The sequence below is a fragment of the Haliotis cracherodii genome, unplaced genomic scaffold (assembly GCF_022045235.1).
Source record: "Haliotis cracherodii isolate W230 unplaced genomic scaffold, xgHalCrac1.p SCAF_2, whole genome shotgun sequence".
Lineage (NCBI taxonomy): Eukaryota > Metazoa > Mollusca > Gastropoda > Lepetellida > Haliotidae > Haliotis > Haliotis cracherodii.
Genome location: NW_027266275.1, coordinates 9,429,573 through 9,450,723, shown reverse-complemented (window position 1 = coordinate 9,450,723; position 21,151 = coordinate 9,429,573). Strand labels below are relative to the sequence as shown.

Here is a 21,151-nt window from a genome sequence, read left to right as displayed (position 1 = left end):
TAAATCGGAGATATATACCCAAAGATATGTCATTAAAAAAGACATGATTATTCTTCAACTGATTCAAACATTCATTGATATTTATCATACAAAATTGGCTTCCACGGGAAATATCGCTTGGGTGATATCAAGCTATATATCCAAGGAGAATTATACATCACTACAAAGTTGCATCACAATGATTTGCAGACCATTGTGACATCATGTTGCCATGACGTCACAATCAAATAACAGGACTATTCTCTCTGCCGCTGAAGCTAGCAAGTACTTCGAACATGCAAGCCACTGGTTATTTCTGTTTACAAACAGAAAAAGTTGGCAGAATGATAGTCTGTCTTACAGACCCTGATACAAATATATATCAAATACAGCCCATGCAATCTATAATGTTTGGCAAGTCTAGATCACTGCAGTATCAGGAAAATGAAGAGAGTCACTGGGCTCCTTTTATTATATTTTTATTTAGATAACTGAACAACGTTTTTTTTATGTAAGATGTGTTCATTTCAGAGACTAGATGTTAGTCTAGCAGAATGAGTTAAGATGATGAATAGAATCTCACCCGAATGACTTTTGATATAAAATATATTAACACTTTCGGCAAGCAAGGATATTGATTGAAACTTTTATCGACTCGTGTCTCTATATTTAAAATTAGAAGTCACTCCGGTGAGAATCTCTGTGTATTCAAAATTGCTTAACCAACAATGGTCGGAGGTCAAATAATAAATTCCTTGATCTTTGAGTCATGCCGCAAGCAGGTGCGTGTAGCAAATTCTATCAAGAACCAAGGTCAGGCACATATAAATGGTATTAGTTCTTGCACCACTCTTTGTCTCGAAACCACTGTCCAATTAACACAAGCGAGACCAGACGCAATGACCCAAGACAAAGCCTCGTGAAAGAGACCTGCGTTAAACGAATACAATGGGTTACGGTAGGTAGAAATCGATACCAGCGGTAATGCGACATATGTTGCTATAGAGCAAAGCTGTTATTGTGTACAAAGTACCACAGAGCGGCATAAATTAATTATGCAAGGTTTTGCGCGTGATAATGTACATTATCGATTTCCGTCATAGTACCGTCCCGCTAGAACGTTTTGAGAGAGTGAGAGTGGTGTCTGTGTGAAGCGAATCTCGTCCTACGAACCAGGATGGCACCTGAGCAGCCTGTATAATCGTACATTCTGTGAACGAATCAGATTAGCCCCTGCGCCGACCATTATATAGGAATAAATTATTAAATCTAAATTGATTTGTACAAAAACCTTTGTTGGAATGGTCCATTTTATCAAAGGTAAATCTACATGTTTTAACGTTTTGAATCTTCTGTTTGAAACATACACGATACTATTATTTATTTTGAAAATAACCCTGCGCTGATACGGTTCAGTTAACGAATATCTTGACAAATATGTGGCCATTTTGTCACCATTTATGTTAATGCGCCATGAAGTTGTCTCCCTTTGTATAAATAGATCAGTCTAAGGGCGCCATCTTTCGGCCGGAAGCTGTGTATCGTATGGTTCTTGGAGAGTGACCGGTGAGTGAGAACGGTTTGTCTGAGGATCCTGTCATTTCGTCTGCTTGTGTTGCTTACTGTGTATATCTTTATCAAATATCTTTGGACTACTGTTGAAATAGTGGATACCTATTTGAGAAGGTGTAAGGTCGGTACATATATATATGCCTGATTTTGAATTTGCGCAGGTGCGCGTTGTGCATCAGGCGATATCATGGCACTGGAATTGGTACAATGGTATAATACCGTAGACGACTCGCAGAGGGTCGCGTTATTCACTCTAATCCCCATGAAAAAATGTTTTCATTTCAATATTCTGTGATCGTCTGACAGTCATGGTTTAGATATTTTAATTTTCTTTCAAAGGGTATTTCTGGGCATGCTCGGGCCGTGTTTATTGACATAATCTAAGTGATGTCTCTATTTGTCATGTGTCAGTGCCTGGTATCTGTTGTTGCTATGACTCATGCAGATGAATGGTAAATGCAATATTTCACTAAATACAGCTCTATCTGTAACATATCATTCTTATATTGGTAGACAAGACAGACCCCCCACCCCCAAGATGATTCTTCCTAGCTCAGCTACATCTTGTCTCATTACTTGATAATGTTGCATAGCATGTTTTCGTTTTAATGTTACCCACATTGCTTCATTGTTCTTCTGAATTGCCTCCATTTACTTATTATTAATCAAATGATTAATTATGTACAGATTTTATTTTAAGGAAATTAATGATGATGACAGAATTTCTGTCTGGTGATGGCTCTGGCAAAATAGCATATGCTTGGTTGCTGTTAAGTTTATTTTATGTACATTGTTCAAGATCTATATGAACTACAATGTAAAGAATATGTTACCATTATTAATCAGTGGAAACAAGTTTACCTTGTTAGTGAGTTGATACCTACAGTTCATAGTCCAATGCCGATATATTCCCAAATTGAAATCACAAATTTCGCCATTCATGTTATATATACCGACAAACTTAGAAAACACATATTCAAATGTTTTGTATTATTTGGTAATAATTACGTTGTACTTGGTGTTTAGGCATGAGAGAATCAAACACAACATTGTCGTTGATTGGGCTGGAATCTCATTCCATGTTTGTCTAAAGCATAAAAACATATCTTTTCTAATTTTGAGTTAAGTTGATTATGCGTTTTCATTGTGTTTCAGTATAGTAATTAACTTGTATTAAGTTGTCTGCCAAGAGCACTTACAGTTGTTTGGAATTCTGAATTATTCCTGTCCATATTAAAGTCTGTTGTCAGAAATGTTGCTGGTAGTATATTACAGTACATAAGAAAAAGAAGCAGTAGGGTAGCCTTGATATTAAGGCGTTAGTTCGTCACGCCGAAGGCCCTAGTTCGATTCCTGAGATGGGTACAATGTATGAAGTCCATTTTTGGTGTCCCCTGTCGTGATATATTTCTCTTGCTCTCTCATCTCTGTTAAACTGCACACACACATGTGGTCTGTTGGTATGATACGCCTGATACTGGCTAGTAGCAGCAGTTGTTTTGGCACAGAGTCTGTAGTGTATTCCACACATTGATATATCCTTGGATTGATGCAGCGGGTAGCCTTGTGGTTAAAGTGGTCGCCTGTCACGTTGAAGGCCCAGGTTCGGTTTCCAAAGTGGGTAGGTGTAAAGCCCATTTCTGGTGTCCCCTACTGTGACATTGCTGGGATGGTGGTTAAAGTGCTGTAAAACCCCATCTCATTCACCGTAAAACCATCCTCGCACCCTAACTCACCCACTCCTTGGATTTTTGCTGGAACAAGGCTATATCAAGATTTGTATGACTGTTTGAATTTATTAACGTACGTTAGGATCAATATTGCCTATAAGTTGTGATACAGATTCCTTTAAAAGCCATTAACTGATTATCTAGATATGCTTGAGGTACAAAGTTGAAATTGATACAATTATTGCCATTGTCAGCATTCCATGTAAATTTCTATTATATAATATTGCACCCTATAGGCATATGATAGAAGGTAGAAGGAAAGTAGTGTATTACTAACTATGAGACATGTTATTTGAATTGTTGCAAGGAGTCAGAAATATGATGACATGATTCTTTGTTAACCATATATAGATCTTGACACAATCCATGTTTGCTTTCAAATGTGGACTAAACATCCTAAAGACTCTCCTCTTCAAAACTTCATACAATCAGTGAACTTTCATTTCCCTGCAGAACTGTATATATTTCATTCTTTAGGTTTACTTTCATCTTTCCTGTGTCATATAGAGCTATGAGCAACCAATTGGTGATGGAATTTGTCGCTTATAAATGGACTGATTTTGTAATGATTATTATAATTATTATGTCTCCTACCCTTCGTACCCAGGTGAGATACCAACCTAGCAGTAATGATATAATGAAGTTGATCAACAAAACAAAACAGAAATTGTAAATAATATGCACCTCATTTGCAATACTTCAGCATGTAGTCATTAACATCAACATAGGGAGTTGCACTGACCGCCATAGGTGTTTTCAAACCAGCTGAAGCGAGGTAAGTGTTTAGGCATAGATACCCCTGTTAAGTGAGGCGTGCAGTGGTCTTGTACTTCAGATAGTGATATGTAATACTTATCAGTAAAAGATGAGGTTGTAATCCATTCAAGCTGTCTGACCCTGAACAGGAAGGTGTCAAACAGCCATATCACATGCTGGTCTGAGCCTACACCATTTGTCCTTATGATTTCTGTGTGAAGTCCCACTTAATTATTTTGAAAGTTTATACCTGTCATTGTTCACTTACACCTGACCGAGTTTTTTGTGTGCAGCATAATGGTTAAGTGAGTGAGTGAGGTTTAGTGAACACTGATATGGAGTACAATGGGAGGGCTTTAAACATATATCATACCAATGCATTGAATCAAACCTTGTTTTTACAAATTTTACCCTGTCCCTATCCAATCTCAATAATATTTGTTTGGATATTCTTGCGGCTTTACTGAAAATCACTCATACAATATGTGTTTAACATCCCAGGTGTTTGTCCCTTGAGTATATTGTCTGTAATCAGGTAATGACAACTTGGCATAAATACTTTTAGGCTACATCTTTATCAAATGAATATCAAATTCCTGCTTACTCAAATATGGTTATGGTTAAACTATTACCTATTGCTCACAATGTGAATTCACTATTTACCAGTAAGAGGGGACTGACAGGATCGGGTGGTCAGGCTCGCTGACTTGGTCATTGTGTCCCATTTGTCCGGATCGATGCTCATGTTATCAATCACTGGATTGTCTGGTCCAGACTCAATTAGTTAAAGACCGCCATCATATAGCTTGAATATTGCTGAATGTGGTGTTGTACAACAAACAAGATAAACACTATTTCCCTTAAACATGGCCTCAGTTCATGAAGGTGTTTTTGCTCTCTGTCAACAGGCTATGAGTGAGGCGTGATTGTACGAGTGAACGCAATGGAGTTGGTAAAGAGGTATATTCTTCTGTTCCTGTGCTGTGGCCTTCTGTCCTTCATAGAAGCAAGGCCAAGGAAAACACTAGAAAAGGTGAGTCCATTTTTCAAGGCCTACATGTCCTATACCAATAGCTAGTCATATTTATTATACAGGCATAGTTAGACCTCTACCACGCACATGTGACCCATTAGCACGTAAGCAGGAGTAGACACCTAGTCCGCAGTTCTTTTGGACTGGTGATGTAATAAAATAAATAGATTTAGGGAGAAAATGACTAGTCCCTCTACATTTTCACTAGTCTCAGACTAACGGACTAGTGGTCATGTCTAACCAAGTGTAGCCTCTGTCTACTTTGTTTTTTACTAAATTAGGATTCCATTTTGATATTCCTATCAGCTAAGACTGAAGTCTGTGTAATATGTAGATAAACTAATGCAGTGGAAAAACAACCATCCTGAGACCTCATGCATGTTTTGGTCATGTGTTGAAATTCAAAATCATCTCTTATTTCGTCATAAACATTGTGAAAAAATGATAAATTTTGTATGCAACAATTCCGTCCGCAATGCAGCCTGTAATGTTTGTATTCATTGTTTCACAATATGACTCATACAGCTCATCAGAGTTCTCATGGAATAAACTTTTATGTGTACATTGTTCAACATGTTACACATAGTATTTTGAAATGTGTATAATCTCCATAATCAATGGTGTGCACAATGTTAACTACATTATGCATTGGTACCTAGTTGCAAGTACATATTTATTAACTTACATTCCAAAAGAATCATTATTCTGAATACAGGACACTTTTTGTGGATAGCAACTTCTTTTTCTCTCTGTTCAACGTTTCATCACTTGATGGGTTGCTATTCATAATAAAGTGTCATGTATTCATGTGCTCCGAACTTCTAAATGCATATCATGGGCTTCCATCTTAATTCTGTTGAAATGATGACAGGAGGCGTCTTGGTGAATGTTTTTATTGATATGAATGCATCATTCTCATTTTAAAAGAGTAGGCTTGCTAAGGTTTTAACTGTCCAGTGGCCAAAGTGTCCTTTTTCCAATTGTACAAGTAAGTGGTTCAACTTTGGAGAAATGTGTTACATGTTTTGTCAGGCAATATCAAACATTGTTTACGGACACAGATTTATCTCCACCTGTTTGGTGGCTGGTTGTCAGCTCCAGATCTCTAGTAAATGTCAGTATAAATTCCCAAATATAAATTAAAACGTTCCCAATTCATATTATTTTAGTTATATCTTGTGTGTCAACTTGTATTTCACTGACACTAGGACCAATACAGACAAAGAGGCTTTAATGTTTTGTTTTCCATTATTAAATATAATGTTATTGTACTAATTCAGTTTTAGAAGACTTCTGAATTTAAGAAAATAAGAACTTAATTCATTCATGTTTAACTACATGCTCAGCAAACTCTTGCCCAGCTTTAGTTTAGATAGGGGCTTTCAAATGTGTGTATCTTATATTTGGCATTATATTCAGACAACAAACACATACTTTTTTATGCAATATGTGTGACTGGCAGGTGCTACAGTAAGGCAGGGCATGCTTACCCTTATCACAAACACCTGGTGTCATCGCTGATTTTCAGTGATCCATTCATATGGATTTCACTGTTATTTTGCCTTTTTAAACGCAATGGCATCTGTTTAGGCAGATAATCGGAACTGATAATTCCCAGGCGTTGACGTTTTATATCAGTTCAGCGAGTTAAATTACATCTTAAACAGTGATTATTTTGGGGATGATATTATATGATAAAAAGATAATTACCCTTGTGTGTTTCTTATATTCCAAACATGATAATATGAAGTGGAAACTCCTGGCTAATAATGTCTGTGTCAGTAATCAAACATAAGTCAATTTCTTCCTTATCGTGTACAAGTACAACATTGAGTTTGTAAGATGTTGTAACGTGCAGGTATACATGTCTTCCGACCCGTGAAGATCCGGGATAGAATAGGTCTTCGGCAACCCATGCCTGCCTTAAAATGCAACTTTACTTGTGGTAAGAGGCGACAGGATTGGGTGGTCAGGCTCGCTGACTTGGTTGATGCATGTCATCGTATCCCAGTTGCGTAGATCGATGCTAATGAAGTCAATCACTGGATTGTCTGGTCCAGACTTGATTATATACAGACAGCTGTCATAAAGCTGTAATATTGCTGAGTGCACTGTAACACAACAAACAAACAAACAAACAAACATGTAGTTCTTTATTTGTTCATCATGTTCATCCTGTAATCAAGGTAACAGTAAGTCATGATCATTCTTGATAATTTATCGCTATTTACTGGATAGATATATATATTTATGCTCTGTTTTCTACAATAGGAGTATCAATATAAACACAAGGTGTCTGTACATACATACAACAAATGTTTAATTTCAGTATGATACCATGTCTGATTATAACGAGCATTCATTATTGTGTTTGAAAATGATGTATATTGATAGAACAAATTACTGCGGACATCCTGGCATTGGTATAGCCATTAATACAGGCCATGATTATTTGAGTATTGATCTCCAGCCATCTTGTCTATGTGCTTCAATTAGCACCATGCTGTAGCAATGTATTGTGGTCCAACTCGGACATGCGTTTCTGTCTCACTATGGTAACCCGGACAAAGTTACAATAGTCCACTCAGTCCGAGAGACACATTAATCTTTAATAGTTATAAAGATAGGGGTCGGTCTGATGGCTGTGAGAGCCCTTTGATCTTCAATTCAGACGCTCAAAGTCAGATTTGCTATTTCTACGCCAGACAGTGTGGTCCTGAATTAGGGGTACTTACCACCTTTTGACAAAGCCAGGATTCATTTTGGCTTGGGTCATCATATTTGGCGGAAGAATTGTTCTAATGATTGGGGGCAGCAATAGGACATTTCATGGTGAAGAAGCGCCTTGTTTATGTGGAGGAAATTGCAGAGGATCAATTCAACTTTTTGATGTTGATGGCCTCACTGGAAGATTTGCATGATCATTTGATGTCCAGGGTTATTGGAAAAGCCAAAACTGTATTGAAGACAACAGAAGTGTGTTCGCAAGCAGTGAGAGGCAGCCCTGTTGAGCCTTATAAAACCTGATTTGAGTTGAGAATCAATATGAAAAACTTTCTCTAACTCCTTTAATTATCATCCAATGATATATGTATTGGCACTTTAAAATGTTGGTAGCTATTCCGTTGAAAGTAGCCTTAAAACGGAGTGCTTTTTGAAATGATAGCCTTGTGTATTGTGTGGTGTTGACATGTCTGATACCATCATTATATGCAAAGCTTATACAGATAATTCTTTGGTCGACCCGTGAAAATCTGGGGTAGAATAGGTCTTCAGTAACCCATGCTTGCAGTAAAAAGCAACTATGCTTGTCGTAAGAGGAGACTAACGGGATCGGGTGGTCAGGCTTGCTGACTTGTTTGATGCATGTCATCGTATCTCTATTGCTTGGATTGATGTTCATGATGTCAATCACTGTCTGGTTCAGATTTGATTATTTACAGACTGCAATCATTTTGCAGGAATATTGCTGAGCATGCTGAGAGCAACGTTAAACAACAAAAAAACAAAACAAACAAATCACATCTACCCCAACCCAGATGTCACAATACATAAAGCATTGCACACATTTTGTTAGTTGTTTTACGCCACACTTAGAAATATTCCAACTATATCATGGCAGCTAATAAATAATCAAGTCTAGACCAGACAAACCAGTGATTCATATTCCCATGATGGGTTACAGTGACCAAGTCCAGGAGCATGACCACCCAAACCATTTAGTCACCTGTTGTTGTTTAACGTCGCACTCAGCAATATTCCAGCATATGACGGCCTTCTGTAAACAATTGAGTCTGGACCAGACAATCCAGTGATTTACATCATGAGCTTCAATCTACACATTTGGGATACGATGAAATGCATCAACCAAGTCAGGGGGCCTAACCACCTGATCCTGTTAGTTGCTTCTTGCAACAAGCATAGTCGACTTTTATGGCAAGCATAGGTTGCTGAAGACCTATTATAACCCTGGATCTTCATGTTGAAATTGTGATGTTGAAATTGAATTATTTGCAATGACAAATTTGCTCCATTTCATTTGGCCTTTTTAGCAAATGTATGTATTGTCTGTGTTGTCTGTGCTTCTAACAACCTTACAATCTAGACTTAAATGCCCCGACATTTGCGAATGTAATGTTAGGTTTATGGTGAAAGTACATGGAGGTAAGCTGAGAGTCCAGAGATTTGAAACCAAGAAGGGACGGTGTATGTTTGCCTGTCTCCATGGCGACAATGAAAGCATTGGATTGATGGAGATACAGCTATTGGAACTGATGACACAGGTCTTTGTGTGTTGGAATTCTCCACAATTACCATGCCAGGGATAAGCCGAGCGAAATAATTAACGGGTGTTTTGAAAACACGGACCTCAAAGTGAAGTCAAGACACAACGTTGTCATTTCCTTTGTGCAGAATCAAAGAAACACTGATGATTTTTATGTTCAATGAAGATTTAGTACCCTAGGTCAGAAGCTATTGTCAGCTCTAATACGAGGCAGAGGAGGGAATTAAATCTGCTCAGAAAATGGCTTTGCGAATGTTCAGAAAAAAATGTTTTAAGGATAGTTTGTTATGCTGTTGAGACAATTTCTATGAGGTTGCTGGAAAAGAAAACTTTCCAGAATTATTTTTTTGTATGAACACACAGGATTGTATTGTTAGAGTTGTGAGATGGAGAAAGAGGCCTTCACAAGAAAGCTTCACCATCTGAACTTTGAAAGATGGTTACAATAACACCAACTCACTGGGTCAGTGTCGAGTCCACCAGGCCAAGACAAAACCTAACATGATGTGCCACATTCAACATAATAAGCACTTAGTTGCTCGTTGCTATATGGCTGAAATAATGCTGATGCAACATTAAATTTTAACTCCCTCACTCTTAGAAATTGACAAGGGGTGCTTATTAAAACCATATACAACCAGTTGAGTTTGTTTTCAGAGCTTGTGCGTTGTGAACAAATCAATTCAAACGTCAATGAAATGAGAACTTTTTCGATTTTAGCTTCTGGGCAATTTTATTCTGTTGCTGTTTTCCGTAAATAATATGTAATTTGCACAAGAAAATATGGGATGTCATGTAGCTTTGAAAATATGAGATGTCATGAAGCTTTGAAAATATGAGATGTCATGTAGCTTTAAAAATATGAGATGTCATGTAGCTTTGAAAATATGGGATGTCATGTAGCTTTAAAAATATGAGATGTCATGTAGCTTTGAAAATATGAGATGTCATGTAGCTTTGAAAATATGGGATGTCATGTAGCTTTGAAAATATGGGATGTCATGTAGCTTTGAAAATATGGGATGTCATGTAGCTTTGAAAATATGAGATGTCATGTAGCTTTGAAAATATGGGATGTCATGTAGCTTTGAAAATATGAGATGTCATGTAGCTTTGAAAATATGAGATGTCATGTAGCTTTGAAAATATGAGATGTCATGTAGCTTTAAAAATATGAGATGTCATGTAGCTTTGAAAATATGGGATGTCATGTAGCTTTAAAAATATGAGATGTCATGTAGCTTTGAAAATATGGGATGTCATGTAGCTTTAAAAATATGAGATGTCATGTAGCTTTAAAAATATGGGATGTCATGTAGCTTTGAAAATATGGGATGTCATGTAGCTTTGAAAATATGAGATGTCATGTAGCTTTGAAAATATGGGATGTCATGTAGCTTTGAAAATATGAGATGTCATGTAGCTTTGAAAATATGGGATGTCATGTAGCTTTGAAAATATGGGATGTCATGAAGCTTTCGGTCTTATATTTCGGTGCTTTTAAAAGATGATTTACAGATTGATATAGGAGTTGGTGAGGGGGCAATTATTGGGACGTTGTGTTTGATATGACGAGTGTGATATTTTCAAATTTTATTGATTTCTCATTAAACATTAAAACTGTTTAAAGTTTATGATTTACCTGGACCCTTGCAGTTGTGAGTCCTGCTTTTGTTGGTTCTCAGGCATGAAAGAGTGGACCCCAGGGGAGACCACTCATGTTGTATCGACAACATATAGAAATAATGAATTAATAAAGAAAGTTTAAACGAAACCTGGATGGGATTGGGGGTAAAGAAAATTGGACGTGGAGAGTAAAATTTATGTTCGTGCCACCATGGCTGAAATTGGATTGGTTTTAACCTGTTTAATGATTTGAACAGATATAAATGTTTTGCAGTGCAAATTATTTTCATCCTTTCTCAAATGTTTGTGTATCGGTGCAATATTTTGTGTCTGGTAAGACCCTGTTAAGCTGATAGTTTTCACAAACCTTTTCAAGCAAAACTATTTGATCACAGTGCTAACTTCCGCAGGGCTGAATATATCTTGATGATGTTCACTGTCAATTTTGAAGCCAGGAATTGTCAAGTTTTATTGATTCTCACATAATAATGAGTAGTCAATAGTTTTGAGTATGGACATATTTTGTGTTTCAAGGAAGCGAATAATTGCATCAGCATGATTTATGGTAATGACTTATGAAGTGTTTAAGTAGATTACTTCTGCACGTGACATGAACTGTACAAGAATCTTGATCTATGCTGCTCTGACAGCAGTAAACACAATTGATTACCTTGCCTGCAAACAGTGGAGTATTGTTTCAGCTCGGGTTGAGAGACAGGAATAGTCATGTTGTTGTGCTGAAACTGTCTAGTCTGTACTGCTGTTGACCAGACAGAAGCAAACACTGATATCATGCAGATATTATAATACCATTCATTAGGGGATAATTTGTTTGTTTTTTAACATTGCACTCAGTAATGTTCAAAATTTAAGTTTATGTGTTTGTTTGTATGTTGTTTAACGCTGCACTCAACAATATTCCATCTATATGATGACAGTCTGGAAATAATCGAGTCTGGACCAGACAATCCAGTGACTGATATCATGAACATCGATCCATGCTATAGGGATACGATGACATGCATGAACCAAGTCAGTGAGCATGACCACCCAATCATGCTAGTCGCCTCTTGCGACAAGTCCCCTTTTACGGCAAGAATGGGTTGCTGAAGACCTATTCCACCCCGGATCTTCATGGGTCATTCAGACTTTAAGACAGTGGCCTATAGATAATGAAATCTTTGAAAAAATAGTAGTTGACGTTTGGAGCAACATATTCTGTCGCCAGGACATGATGCAGTCAACCAAGTTATCATGACAATCCAAGCCATTAAGTTTACTCCGATGTCAGGCAAAGGGTGCTGGGGACCCAGGGAAGAGGATGAGGGAGGGCTAAAAAGGGACTTGTGTGTCATGTGAATTATTTAATGTACATGTTTGTAATTTAAAGAAATTTAAAAATGATAAGGATCTTGGACATGTCAGAAAGACCCGTGACGATCTGGGTTAGAATAGGCCTTCAGCAACCCATGCTTGCCATAAAAAGCAACTGCTTGTTGTAAGCGGCGACTCATATGATCGGGTGGTCAGGATCACTGACTTGGTTGATGCATGTCATAGTATCTTAATTGTGTAGAACAAAGGTTAGGATGTCAATCACTGGACTGTCTGGTCCAGACTCGATTATTTACAGACCGCTGTCATGCGCTGTAAAATATTGCTGAGTGTGGCATTAAACAGCAAACAAACAGGCAAATGATGTCAGATACTTACATTTCATTCAGCAAAGTTCAGTGACTTATTTGGTCAATGTGAAACATTTTTATTGAAAACATGAGTAAGCATTAAGCCATTATGATAATATCACATTATTGTTGATGCAGTTGATTCTGAGCCAGGAAGTCACTGGCCATTCTGACTGCATTTAAGCAAGTAAAACTGATGCAGTTAAAGGTCACTATGCAAATTTGTAGAGAAGTTCTACATCAATCATAATATTTAACATGGTTTAAGTGGGAAAAATCACTTGAGTCTGAATCCTTCGATGCTGGTTGATTCTCATTTCTCCATTACTTAGTCGTCACTATCTCTGTGTTCCATAATTGTTTTCTGTTTGCAAATCAAATGATTGATGTTGTGTTAAGGATTGATGATAACAGCTGTTTTCTTCCAGGTTGTATTGTAAGGCTTATCAATGGAGACATTCTCTGACCTTGCCTAGTCGAATAAGAACTGCAGAATCTCTCTACAAGCCAAATTCACTCTTAATTCTTAGAAACGCATGTCTTTGCGAATCAAATATTCCACTTCAGTACTGAGCTGGTATAATGTCAGAATGACAAAAAGTTTCATGCTACACTGGAATCAGTGGTAAATGATTAATATCAAGGCATGCCAGGGTTTGCTGACTCATGGCTAATGTATTAAACTTGCATCAGACTGAGAGACAGTGTTACAGAGATGCTCTCAGGCTACAGACTTCATCTAGACTCGTGCAGGCTCTAGACTTGACTACCATAGACTGTCTAGACTCTAGACTTGACTACCATAGACTGTGCAAGCTCTAGACTTGACTACTGTAGACTGTGCAGGCTCTAGACTTGACTACCATAGACTGTGCAGGCTCTAGACTTGACTACCATAAACTGTGCAGGCTCTAGACTTGACTATCCTAGACTGTGCAGGCTCTAGACTTGACTACCATAGACTGTGTAGACTCTAGCATCCACTACCATAGACTGTGTAGACTCTAGACTCCACTACCATAGACTGTGCAGGCTCTAGACTTGACTACCATAGACTGTGCAGGCTCGACTTGACTACCATAGACTGTCTAGACTCTAGACTTGACTACCATAGACTGTGTAGACTCTAGCATCCACTACCATAGACTGTGTAGACTCTAGACTCCACTACCATAGACTGTGCAGGCTCTAGACTCCACTACCATAGACTGTGCAGGCTCTAGACTTGACTACCATAGACGGTGCAGGCTCTAGACTTGACTACCATAGACTGTGCAGGCTCTGGACTTGACTACCATAGACTTTGTACGCTCCAGCCTTGACTACTGTAGATTGTGAAGGCTCTATGGTGTTATTAGAATAGGATCCAATCAAAGTTGGCTATTACCTAAACAAAACGCAACAAAATATAATTTGATATGAAATAATTTAAGAAAAAAGAGATGAAGGCTCTTAGTACATTCGGAACACACCAGGTAGGATAAGTATGACCTACTTCGCATATTTAATATCCTTTCAGTAAGTATATTGAAGCCAGACTGCTTCCAGACTGCTTCCAGACTGCTTCCAGACTGTCACTGATTTTTTTCTCTGTCCAATATGCATGCGTCCGCTCATGCAGTGGATGCTATATTGGGTCAGGTTGTAGCTCACCTAAAAGGGAGTTTTCGGATGTGTCTCCATCATGTTACATTTGCATATTTATCACATCTCCAGGATTCAAAATGCAAATGATGCTGATAAGTGATTATGGTCGACTGACACTTATTCTCTGCAAACTTATTATTTTGTTAGATACAACTACAAATAAAGATCCCAAAGAGATGGGGAAATCTAGACTTGCTTCATGTAGGGCCATGGCATTACAGCAAGGGCTGGTTGGAAGGTGAAATAATATGGTTCAGGGATTGTGAGACAGACTAGTCATCCCAGCTATAGCCTATCTAAAATTTACTTTCATAGTTCTGATGTCAGTGATTTTTTTAATTGTGTGGCTTGATTTGGCCTGGAAATTCAAACTGCTTCACTAACCAGTAAGTCAGAAATTAATATTTTTGGAAATGTCAGAAATAAAGATTTAATACGTACTATTTTTCATATGAATAGCAAGTTCATTAATATTCTAAGAAGCAGTTTGTATGACCTTTTAATAATGGGACTAGACATGAACAAATTCTCAGTCATTGCCAGGTAAATTAGTCGTTCAAACTTTATTTTGTTCGTGTGCTAACTCAGATTGTACCATGTCTTCAATGTATAGTACTCACACCTTTTAACTACCAGTGACTATTGTGTATTATCAACTGTTGAGTAGTATATGTTAATCTAGCAACTACTGATTACTGAGATTATGGGGAGACAAAACATGATTTCAACATATGGCACACACTGTTATGTCTGGAGACCACCTCCCTGGTCTAGTGTATATGTCTACCCAGAGAGAGGAAGTCGGTCGTTCAATTCCAGGTGGTTCAATCCCCGGCTGCGTCATACCAAAAGATGTTAAAGGATCGTTCTTGTTGTTACCTTGCCTGGTGCTCAACAGTAAGGGAATAAAACAAGGGCTGAGTGGGGTATCCATGTTAAACTGGGGGGGCACTGGTGGCCCAGTCGTCTAAGGCACCGCGATTCGCTGTGCAGTGTTGCGTCCCTTGGGCACGCCAGAAACCTATGATTGTGGGTTTGAATCCCGGTTCGCCCCAATTATGTTTCTAGGTTTGTCAGCACCATACCCGTGCTCGTGCGTTTCACGGAAGTGGTAAACGTCTGAGACCTGCATCACTTCGGGCTTTCCTCCCACATTAAGCTGACACGCCGTGATATGACTGAAATATTGTTAAAAGCGGCGTTAAACCAAACTCACTCACTCACTCATGTTAAACTGCAGCATGGTATCTCAGTGGGCCAGCACTATAAAACCGACATTAGTCCTTGCTGACACACGTGCATGCCATAACCTTAAAGATGGGGTCAAACTCCATTTCACCTCACGCCATCTATGATGTCTGGAAATGGGCACTATGCCATGGAACATGATCTCCTTTTAATAGTATCTCAAAGAGATGGGATATATTTGGTTACAAGATTCACATGATATAAATGTAGGATGTTTCATTTAGATAATAATTTACTAGACAAGGTACATGGTTTGCCAGCTTTTTCATGACTGGAATGGCAGTGGCCACAGAAAATGTCAGCCTGCTACTATTGGTGGTACAATTTTTCAGTAGAAAGTGGGAGAAATGTAGCTAGGTTTGGCAAGGGCCAGATTTCTAATTATTTTTGGTTGTAGGGAACTCATAACTTTGGCAGAATTAGAGACGGGGACATCAGTTTCATGAATAAAATTAACAAAATTGAGCTATTCCAGCGCAAAGCAATTTTTCCAATACTCAGCGATGGGCTCTGAATTTAACCTGTATTGATAAAGAGCTTATGCATCGATGGATGGCATCCCAAGTCTATGGCCTATTTATCCATACAATTACCAAAATAAGAGTCAGAGAGTGCAGACGTCAGTAGGTGGTACAGTAGGTGGTACAGTGTAAGCCAGATATGGACAAACCATCTCGTTTGTTGTGTAATGCCGCACTCAGCAATATTCCAGCAATATGACCGTAGTCTATTAAATAATCAAGTCTGGACCAGACAGTCCAGTGATTGACATCATGAGCATCAATCCACCGAATTGGGATTTGATGACATACATCAACAAAGTGAGTGAGTCTGACCACTCAATCCTATTAGTGACCTGTCATGACAAGCATGTGTTGCCGAAGACCAATTTTAACCTGGATCGTCAAGGGCAATAAGCATGAAACTAGACATGAGTGTACTAAATTACTACCTAGCGTCAAGGCATGCATTCTTTTTTTATTTAATTATTATTATAATAATCATTTGAATCCACTGAAAATAACAGTTAATGAGTGAGGGCTCATGGTTTTTTAACTTTGGTGGCATGATCAAAGACAACAACCAATAGCCACACTATTACAATACATGGTGATTTTTCAACCAATGTTTTAATGAATAGAAATGGAAATCTGCATAAAGCAGAGTCGATTGTACAATTCCGACTATGTCATGAGCATGTGTTTATGAGTCACTATCAAATAGTAATGATACCAGGTGTTCGCGAAAAAATTAAACAATTCGACCTTTGCTGAAAATACAAAGCCGTGTCCCAGCAGTGGAGTAGGATGTACTGACAGTCTCAACATGTGGAGGTTAAGCCATGTCCCAGCAGTAGAGTAGGATGTACTGACAGTCTTAACATGTGTAGGTTAAGCCGTGTCCCAGCAGTAGAGTGGGATGTACTGACAGTCTCCACATGTGGAGGTTAAGCCATGTCCCAGCAGTAGAGTGGGATGTACTGACAGTCTTAACATGTGGAGGTTAAGCCATGTCCCAGCAGTAGAGTAGGATGTACTGACAGTCTTAACATGTGTAGGTTAAGCCGTGTCCCAGCAGTAGAGTGGGATGTACTGACAGTCTCCACATGTGGAGGTTAAGCCTTGTCCCAGCAGGAGAGTAGGATGTCCTGACAGTCTCCTACATGTGTAGGTTAAGCTGTGTCCCAGAGGTAGAGTGGGATGTACTGACAGTCTCCCACATGTGGAGGTTAAGCCTTGTCCCAGCAGTAGAGTAGGATGTAATGACAGTCTCCCACATGTGGAGGTTAAGCCGTGTCCCAGCAGGAGAGTAGGATGTACTGACAGTCTCCTACATGTGTAGGTTAAGCTGTGTCCCAGAGGTAGAGTGGGATGTACTGACAGTCTCCCACATGTGGAGGTTAAGCCATGTCCCAGCGGTAGAGTAGGATATACTGACAGTCTCCCACATGTGGAGGTTAAGCCGTGTCCCAGCAGGAGAGTAGGATGTACTGACAGTCTCCTACATGTGTAGGTTAAGCTGTGTCCCAGAGGTAGAGTGGGATGTACTGACAGTCTCCCACATGTGGAGGTTAAGCCTTGTCCCAGCAGTAGAGTAGGATGTAATGACAGTCTCCTACATGTGTAGGTTAAGCTGTGTCCCAGAGGTAGAGTGGGATGTACTGACAGTCTCCCACATGTGGAGGTTAAGCCTTGTCCCAGCAGTAGAGTAGGATATACTGACAGTCTCCTACATGTGTAGGTTAAGCCATGTCCCAGCAGTAGAGTAGGATGTACTGACAGTCTCCACATGTGGAGGTTAAGCCGTGTCCCAGAGGTAGAGTAGGATGTACTGACAGTCTCCTACATGTGTAGGTTAAGCCATGTCCCAGCAGTAGAGTAGGATTACTGATAGTCTCAACATGGTGAGGTTAAGCCTTGTCTCAGAGGTAGAGTGGGATGTACTGACAGTCTCCCACATGTGGATGTTAAGCCGTGTCCCAGCAGTAGAGTAGGATGTCCTGACAGTCTTCTACATGTGGAGGTTAAGCCATGTCCCATGAGTAGGGTAGGATGTACTGACAGTCTCAGCATGTGGAGGTTAAGCCTTGTCGCAGCAGTAGAGTGGGATGTACTGACAGTCTCCCACATGTGGAGGTTAAGCCGTGTCCCAGCAGTGGAGTAGGATGTACTGACAGTCTCCCACATGTGGAGGTTAAGCCATACCCAGAGGTAGAGTGGGATGTACTGACAGTCTCCCACATGTGGAGGTTAAGCCATGTCCCAGCAGTAGAGTAGGATGTAATGACAGTCTCCCACATGTGGAGGTTAAGCCATGCCCCAGGAGTAGGGTAGGATGTCCTGACAGTCTCCCACATGTGGAGGTTAAGCCGTGTCCCAGCAGTAGAGTGGGATGTACTGACAGTCTCCCACATGTGGAGGTTAAGCCATGTCCCAGCAGTAGAGTAGGATGTAATGACAGTCTCCCACATGTGGAGGTTAAGCCGTGTCCCAGCAGTAGAGTGGTATGTACTGACAGTCTCCACATGTGGAGGTTAAGCCATGTCCCAGCAGGAGAGTAGGATGTACTGACAGTCTCCCACATTGGAATGGACCTGGCCTGGTATCACATTAAATGGATGCCTGCCCTTTGATCAACACCTAATCTGTAGTGACCCAAGTCAGGCCAAATGGCAAAACTGTAAAAACATGCATAACACCCTTGATCTTGGTCCCCTGGGACTAAAATGTTTTGCTAGGTAATTGTTTGAGACATTTGCGATGAAATGAAAGAAGGTCTGAAGTCGACTAAAACCAGAACCTTGAACAGTTAGTTATACTTTCAGGAAACTCAGACCTTTAGTTTTTGTGTGTCAGGTTTCCAGGAAACGGTGTTTTCACCATGTTCTTCAGGGTGGTAATTATTGATTTCATTGTAAAACCTTTGGAGATAGCTCACGGTGATTAAGGTTGGAAAAAGAAAATTCAGGCTTTCAATGATGCCGATGACTTCGTATTTGTTGTCCGTCGTGTAGTCTTTACGGCTGTTTTGTTTCTGGTTATGTTTTAATATTTGAAGTGCTGCAACCTGTAGTATAAGCTTACAGTCTGTACAGTCCAGTTTTCAAACATGCCGACATCTTTCCTGCTCCTAACATACAAAGAAATATCCGCTTTACCCTTAAGAATAGTTCACTGAGTACCCAGTGAACCATAGTCCCATTTGTTACCATAACTTTGTTTTGGGTCCGATTCAAATTGCACAACTGTAATAAATGTCAGCCAATCAAATAACTCTCATGGGCAAGGGAAATTCTGTGTTAAGTGAGGACAGAGGTGGCGCTAGTGTTGTCATGTCTCGAACAAAGCAATGATGTTGGAAGCGTCTAGCGTATTTATTATAATAGAAGCAAATCGTAAAAATATAAGAAAAATGTGCATGAGAGTGTTATCACGTGTCATCCTTCCTCTTGTTACTTGAGCAAGCACTTGTCTTTGGCTGTGATTCACCAGTCTTACTCAGAGTTTACTCTCTGGGTCATAGTGGCCAGTGTGTCATCCATTTAGTTCATCTAGACGGTTGTGAGAGCCAGGCCTCTAGGCAGTGCTGAACCTCATCTCATGTTCTTACAGACATATTCAAATATACAAACCCTTTCTCTCCTGAAACGAACATGTAATTATGTGAAAATTGTCCTGATGTCGAATGCAATTTAGGTTTGATCTCGAGAGTCAACATTTGTAGGTGACGGAGAGATCCGTAGCCAGGGAAACTGGGCAACCGAGTCAGTACGGTAGCAGATATCGCGTGTCCTGTCCAACATTTTGTTGCATAAATGCTGCACAACTTGTTGCTGGTGAGCTGTGACATGCATGCTCCAAATGCAAGGCTGACTCATGCTGCCGATTCACTCCACACTGGATCCACGCGGAGTGGGATGTTTGAGGGGCCATCATTGATTGGTCAGTGGTGTAGCAAACTGGGGTGATGGCATTGACAAGGCATCAGTGTATGTATTGATCTAAAGCCCTATGCTTGCTGACATCGGAGTTGGTACAAAACAATAAATAGACTATTCTCTATTCTACACTTTGGATCACTGTCAGGCCTTTGAAAAGATTCGATCAAATTCTCGTGTTTAATACTGAACAAGCCTGGTTACTGTTGCTATAGGTATGGATTTCTTCTCACATTGCTATGGTTGCAAGTGCTGTTAAGAAGCAGTCATTTTGAAGCTGTAAATGAGCACTTTGAATTTTGTTCTATTGTCTGTTCATGTTTTGTTTTAACATAAAACTGTTGATGGGGCATCATGGTCATAGGGACAATGATAGATAGAGAATAATAGATTCATCTGTTCATCCGGTCCTTGGTAACATACCTGTGCTTGTGAGATTCATCACAGTGGTAGAAGCTTACAACTTAGATTGCTGTGCATTAACCCAACTCACTCACAGGTGAGAATTCGGAATATGGCACATGGTGGTCTGGAAAAAGGGTGAGCTGCCATGGTGGTATAGTAGAGAACATAGTTGTCCTGGTGGTATAGAGAGAACACAGTTGTCCTGGTGGTATAGAAAGAACACAGTTGTCCTGGTGGTATAGAGAGAACACAGTTGTCCTGGTGGTATAGAGAGAACACTGTTGTCCGGGTGGTATAGAGAAATCTACAGTTGTCCTGGTGGTATAGAGAGAACACAGTTGTCCTGGTGGTATAGAGAGAACACAGTTGTCCTGGTGGTATAGAGAAATCACAGTTGTCCTTGTGGTATAGAGAGGACACAGTTGTCCTGGTGGTATAGAGAGAACGCAGTTGTCCTGGTGGTATAGAGAGAACACAGTTGTCCTGGTGGTATAGAGAAAACACAGTTGTCCTGGTGGTATAGAGAGAACACTGTTGTCCTGGTGGTATAGAGAAATCACAGTTGTCCTGGTGGTATAGAGAGAACACAGTTGTCCTGGTGGTATAGAGAGAACACAGTTGTCCTGGTGGTATAGAGAGAACACAGTTGTCCTGGTGGTATAGAGAGAACACAGTTGTCCTGATGGTATAGAGAGAACACAGTTATCCTGGTGGTATAGAGAGAACACAGTTGTCCTGGTGGTATAG

General features: G+C 39.6%; 1 protein-coding gene across 3 annotated transcripts in view; it reads left to right on the top strand.

The window, feature by feature from the left end:
- Positions 1 to 1,479: 1,479 nt before the first annotated feature.
- Positions 1,480 to 21,151, top strand: part of LOC139469740 (follistatin-related protein 5-like) — a 105,109-nt gene continuing 85,437 nt past the window's right edge. The window contains exons 1-2 of one of the 3 annotated variants that reach the window (XM_071252006.1): positions 1,480 to 1,545; positions 4,946 to 5,070. In XM_071252006.1, coding sequence (XP_071108107.1) covers positions 4,981 to 5,070 — 90 coding nt within the window. In that variant the 5' untranslated portion in view covers positions 1,480 to 1,545; positions 4,946 to 4,980. The other 2 variants (XM_071252008.1, XM_071252009.1) reach the window with 2 other exon arrangements.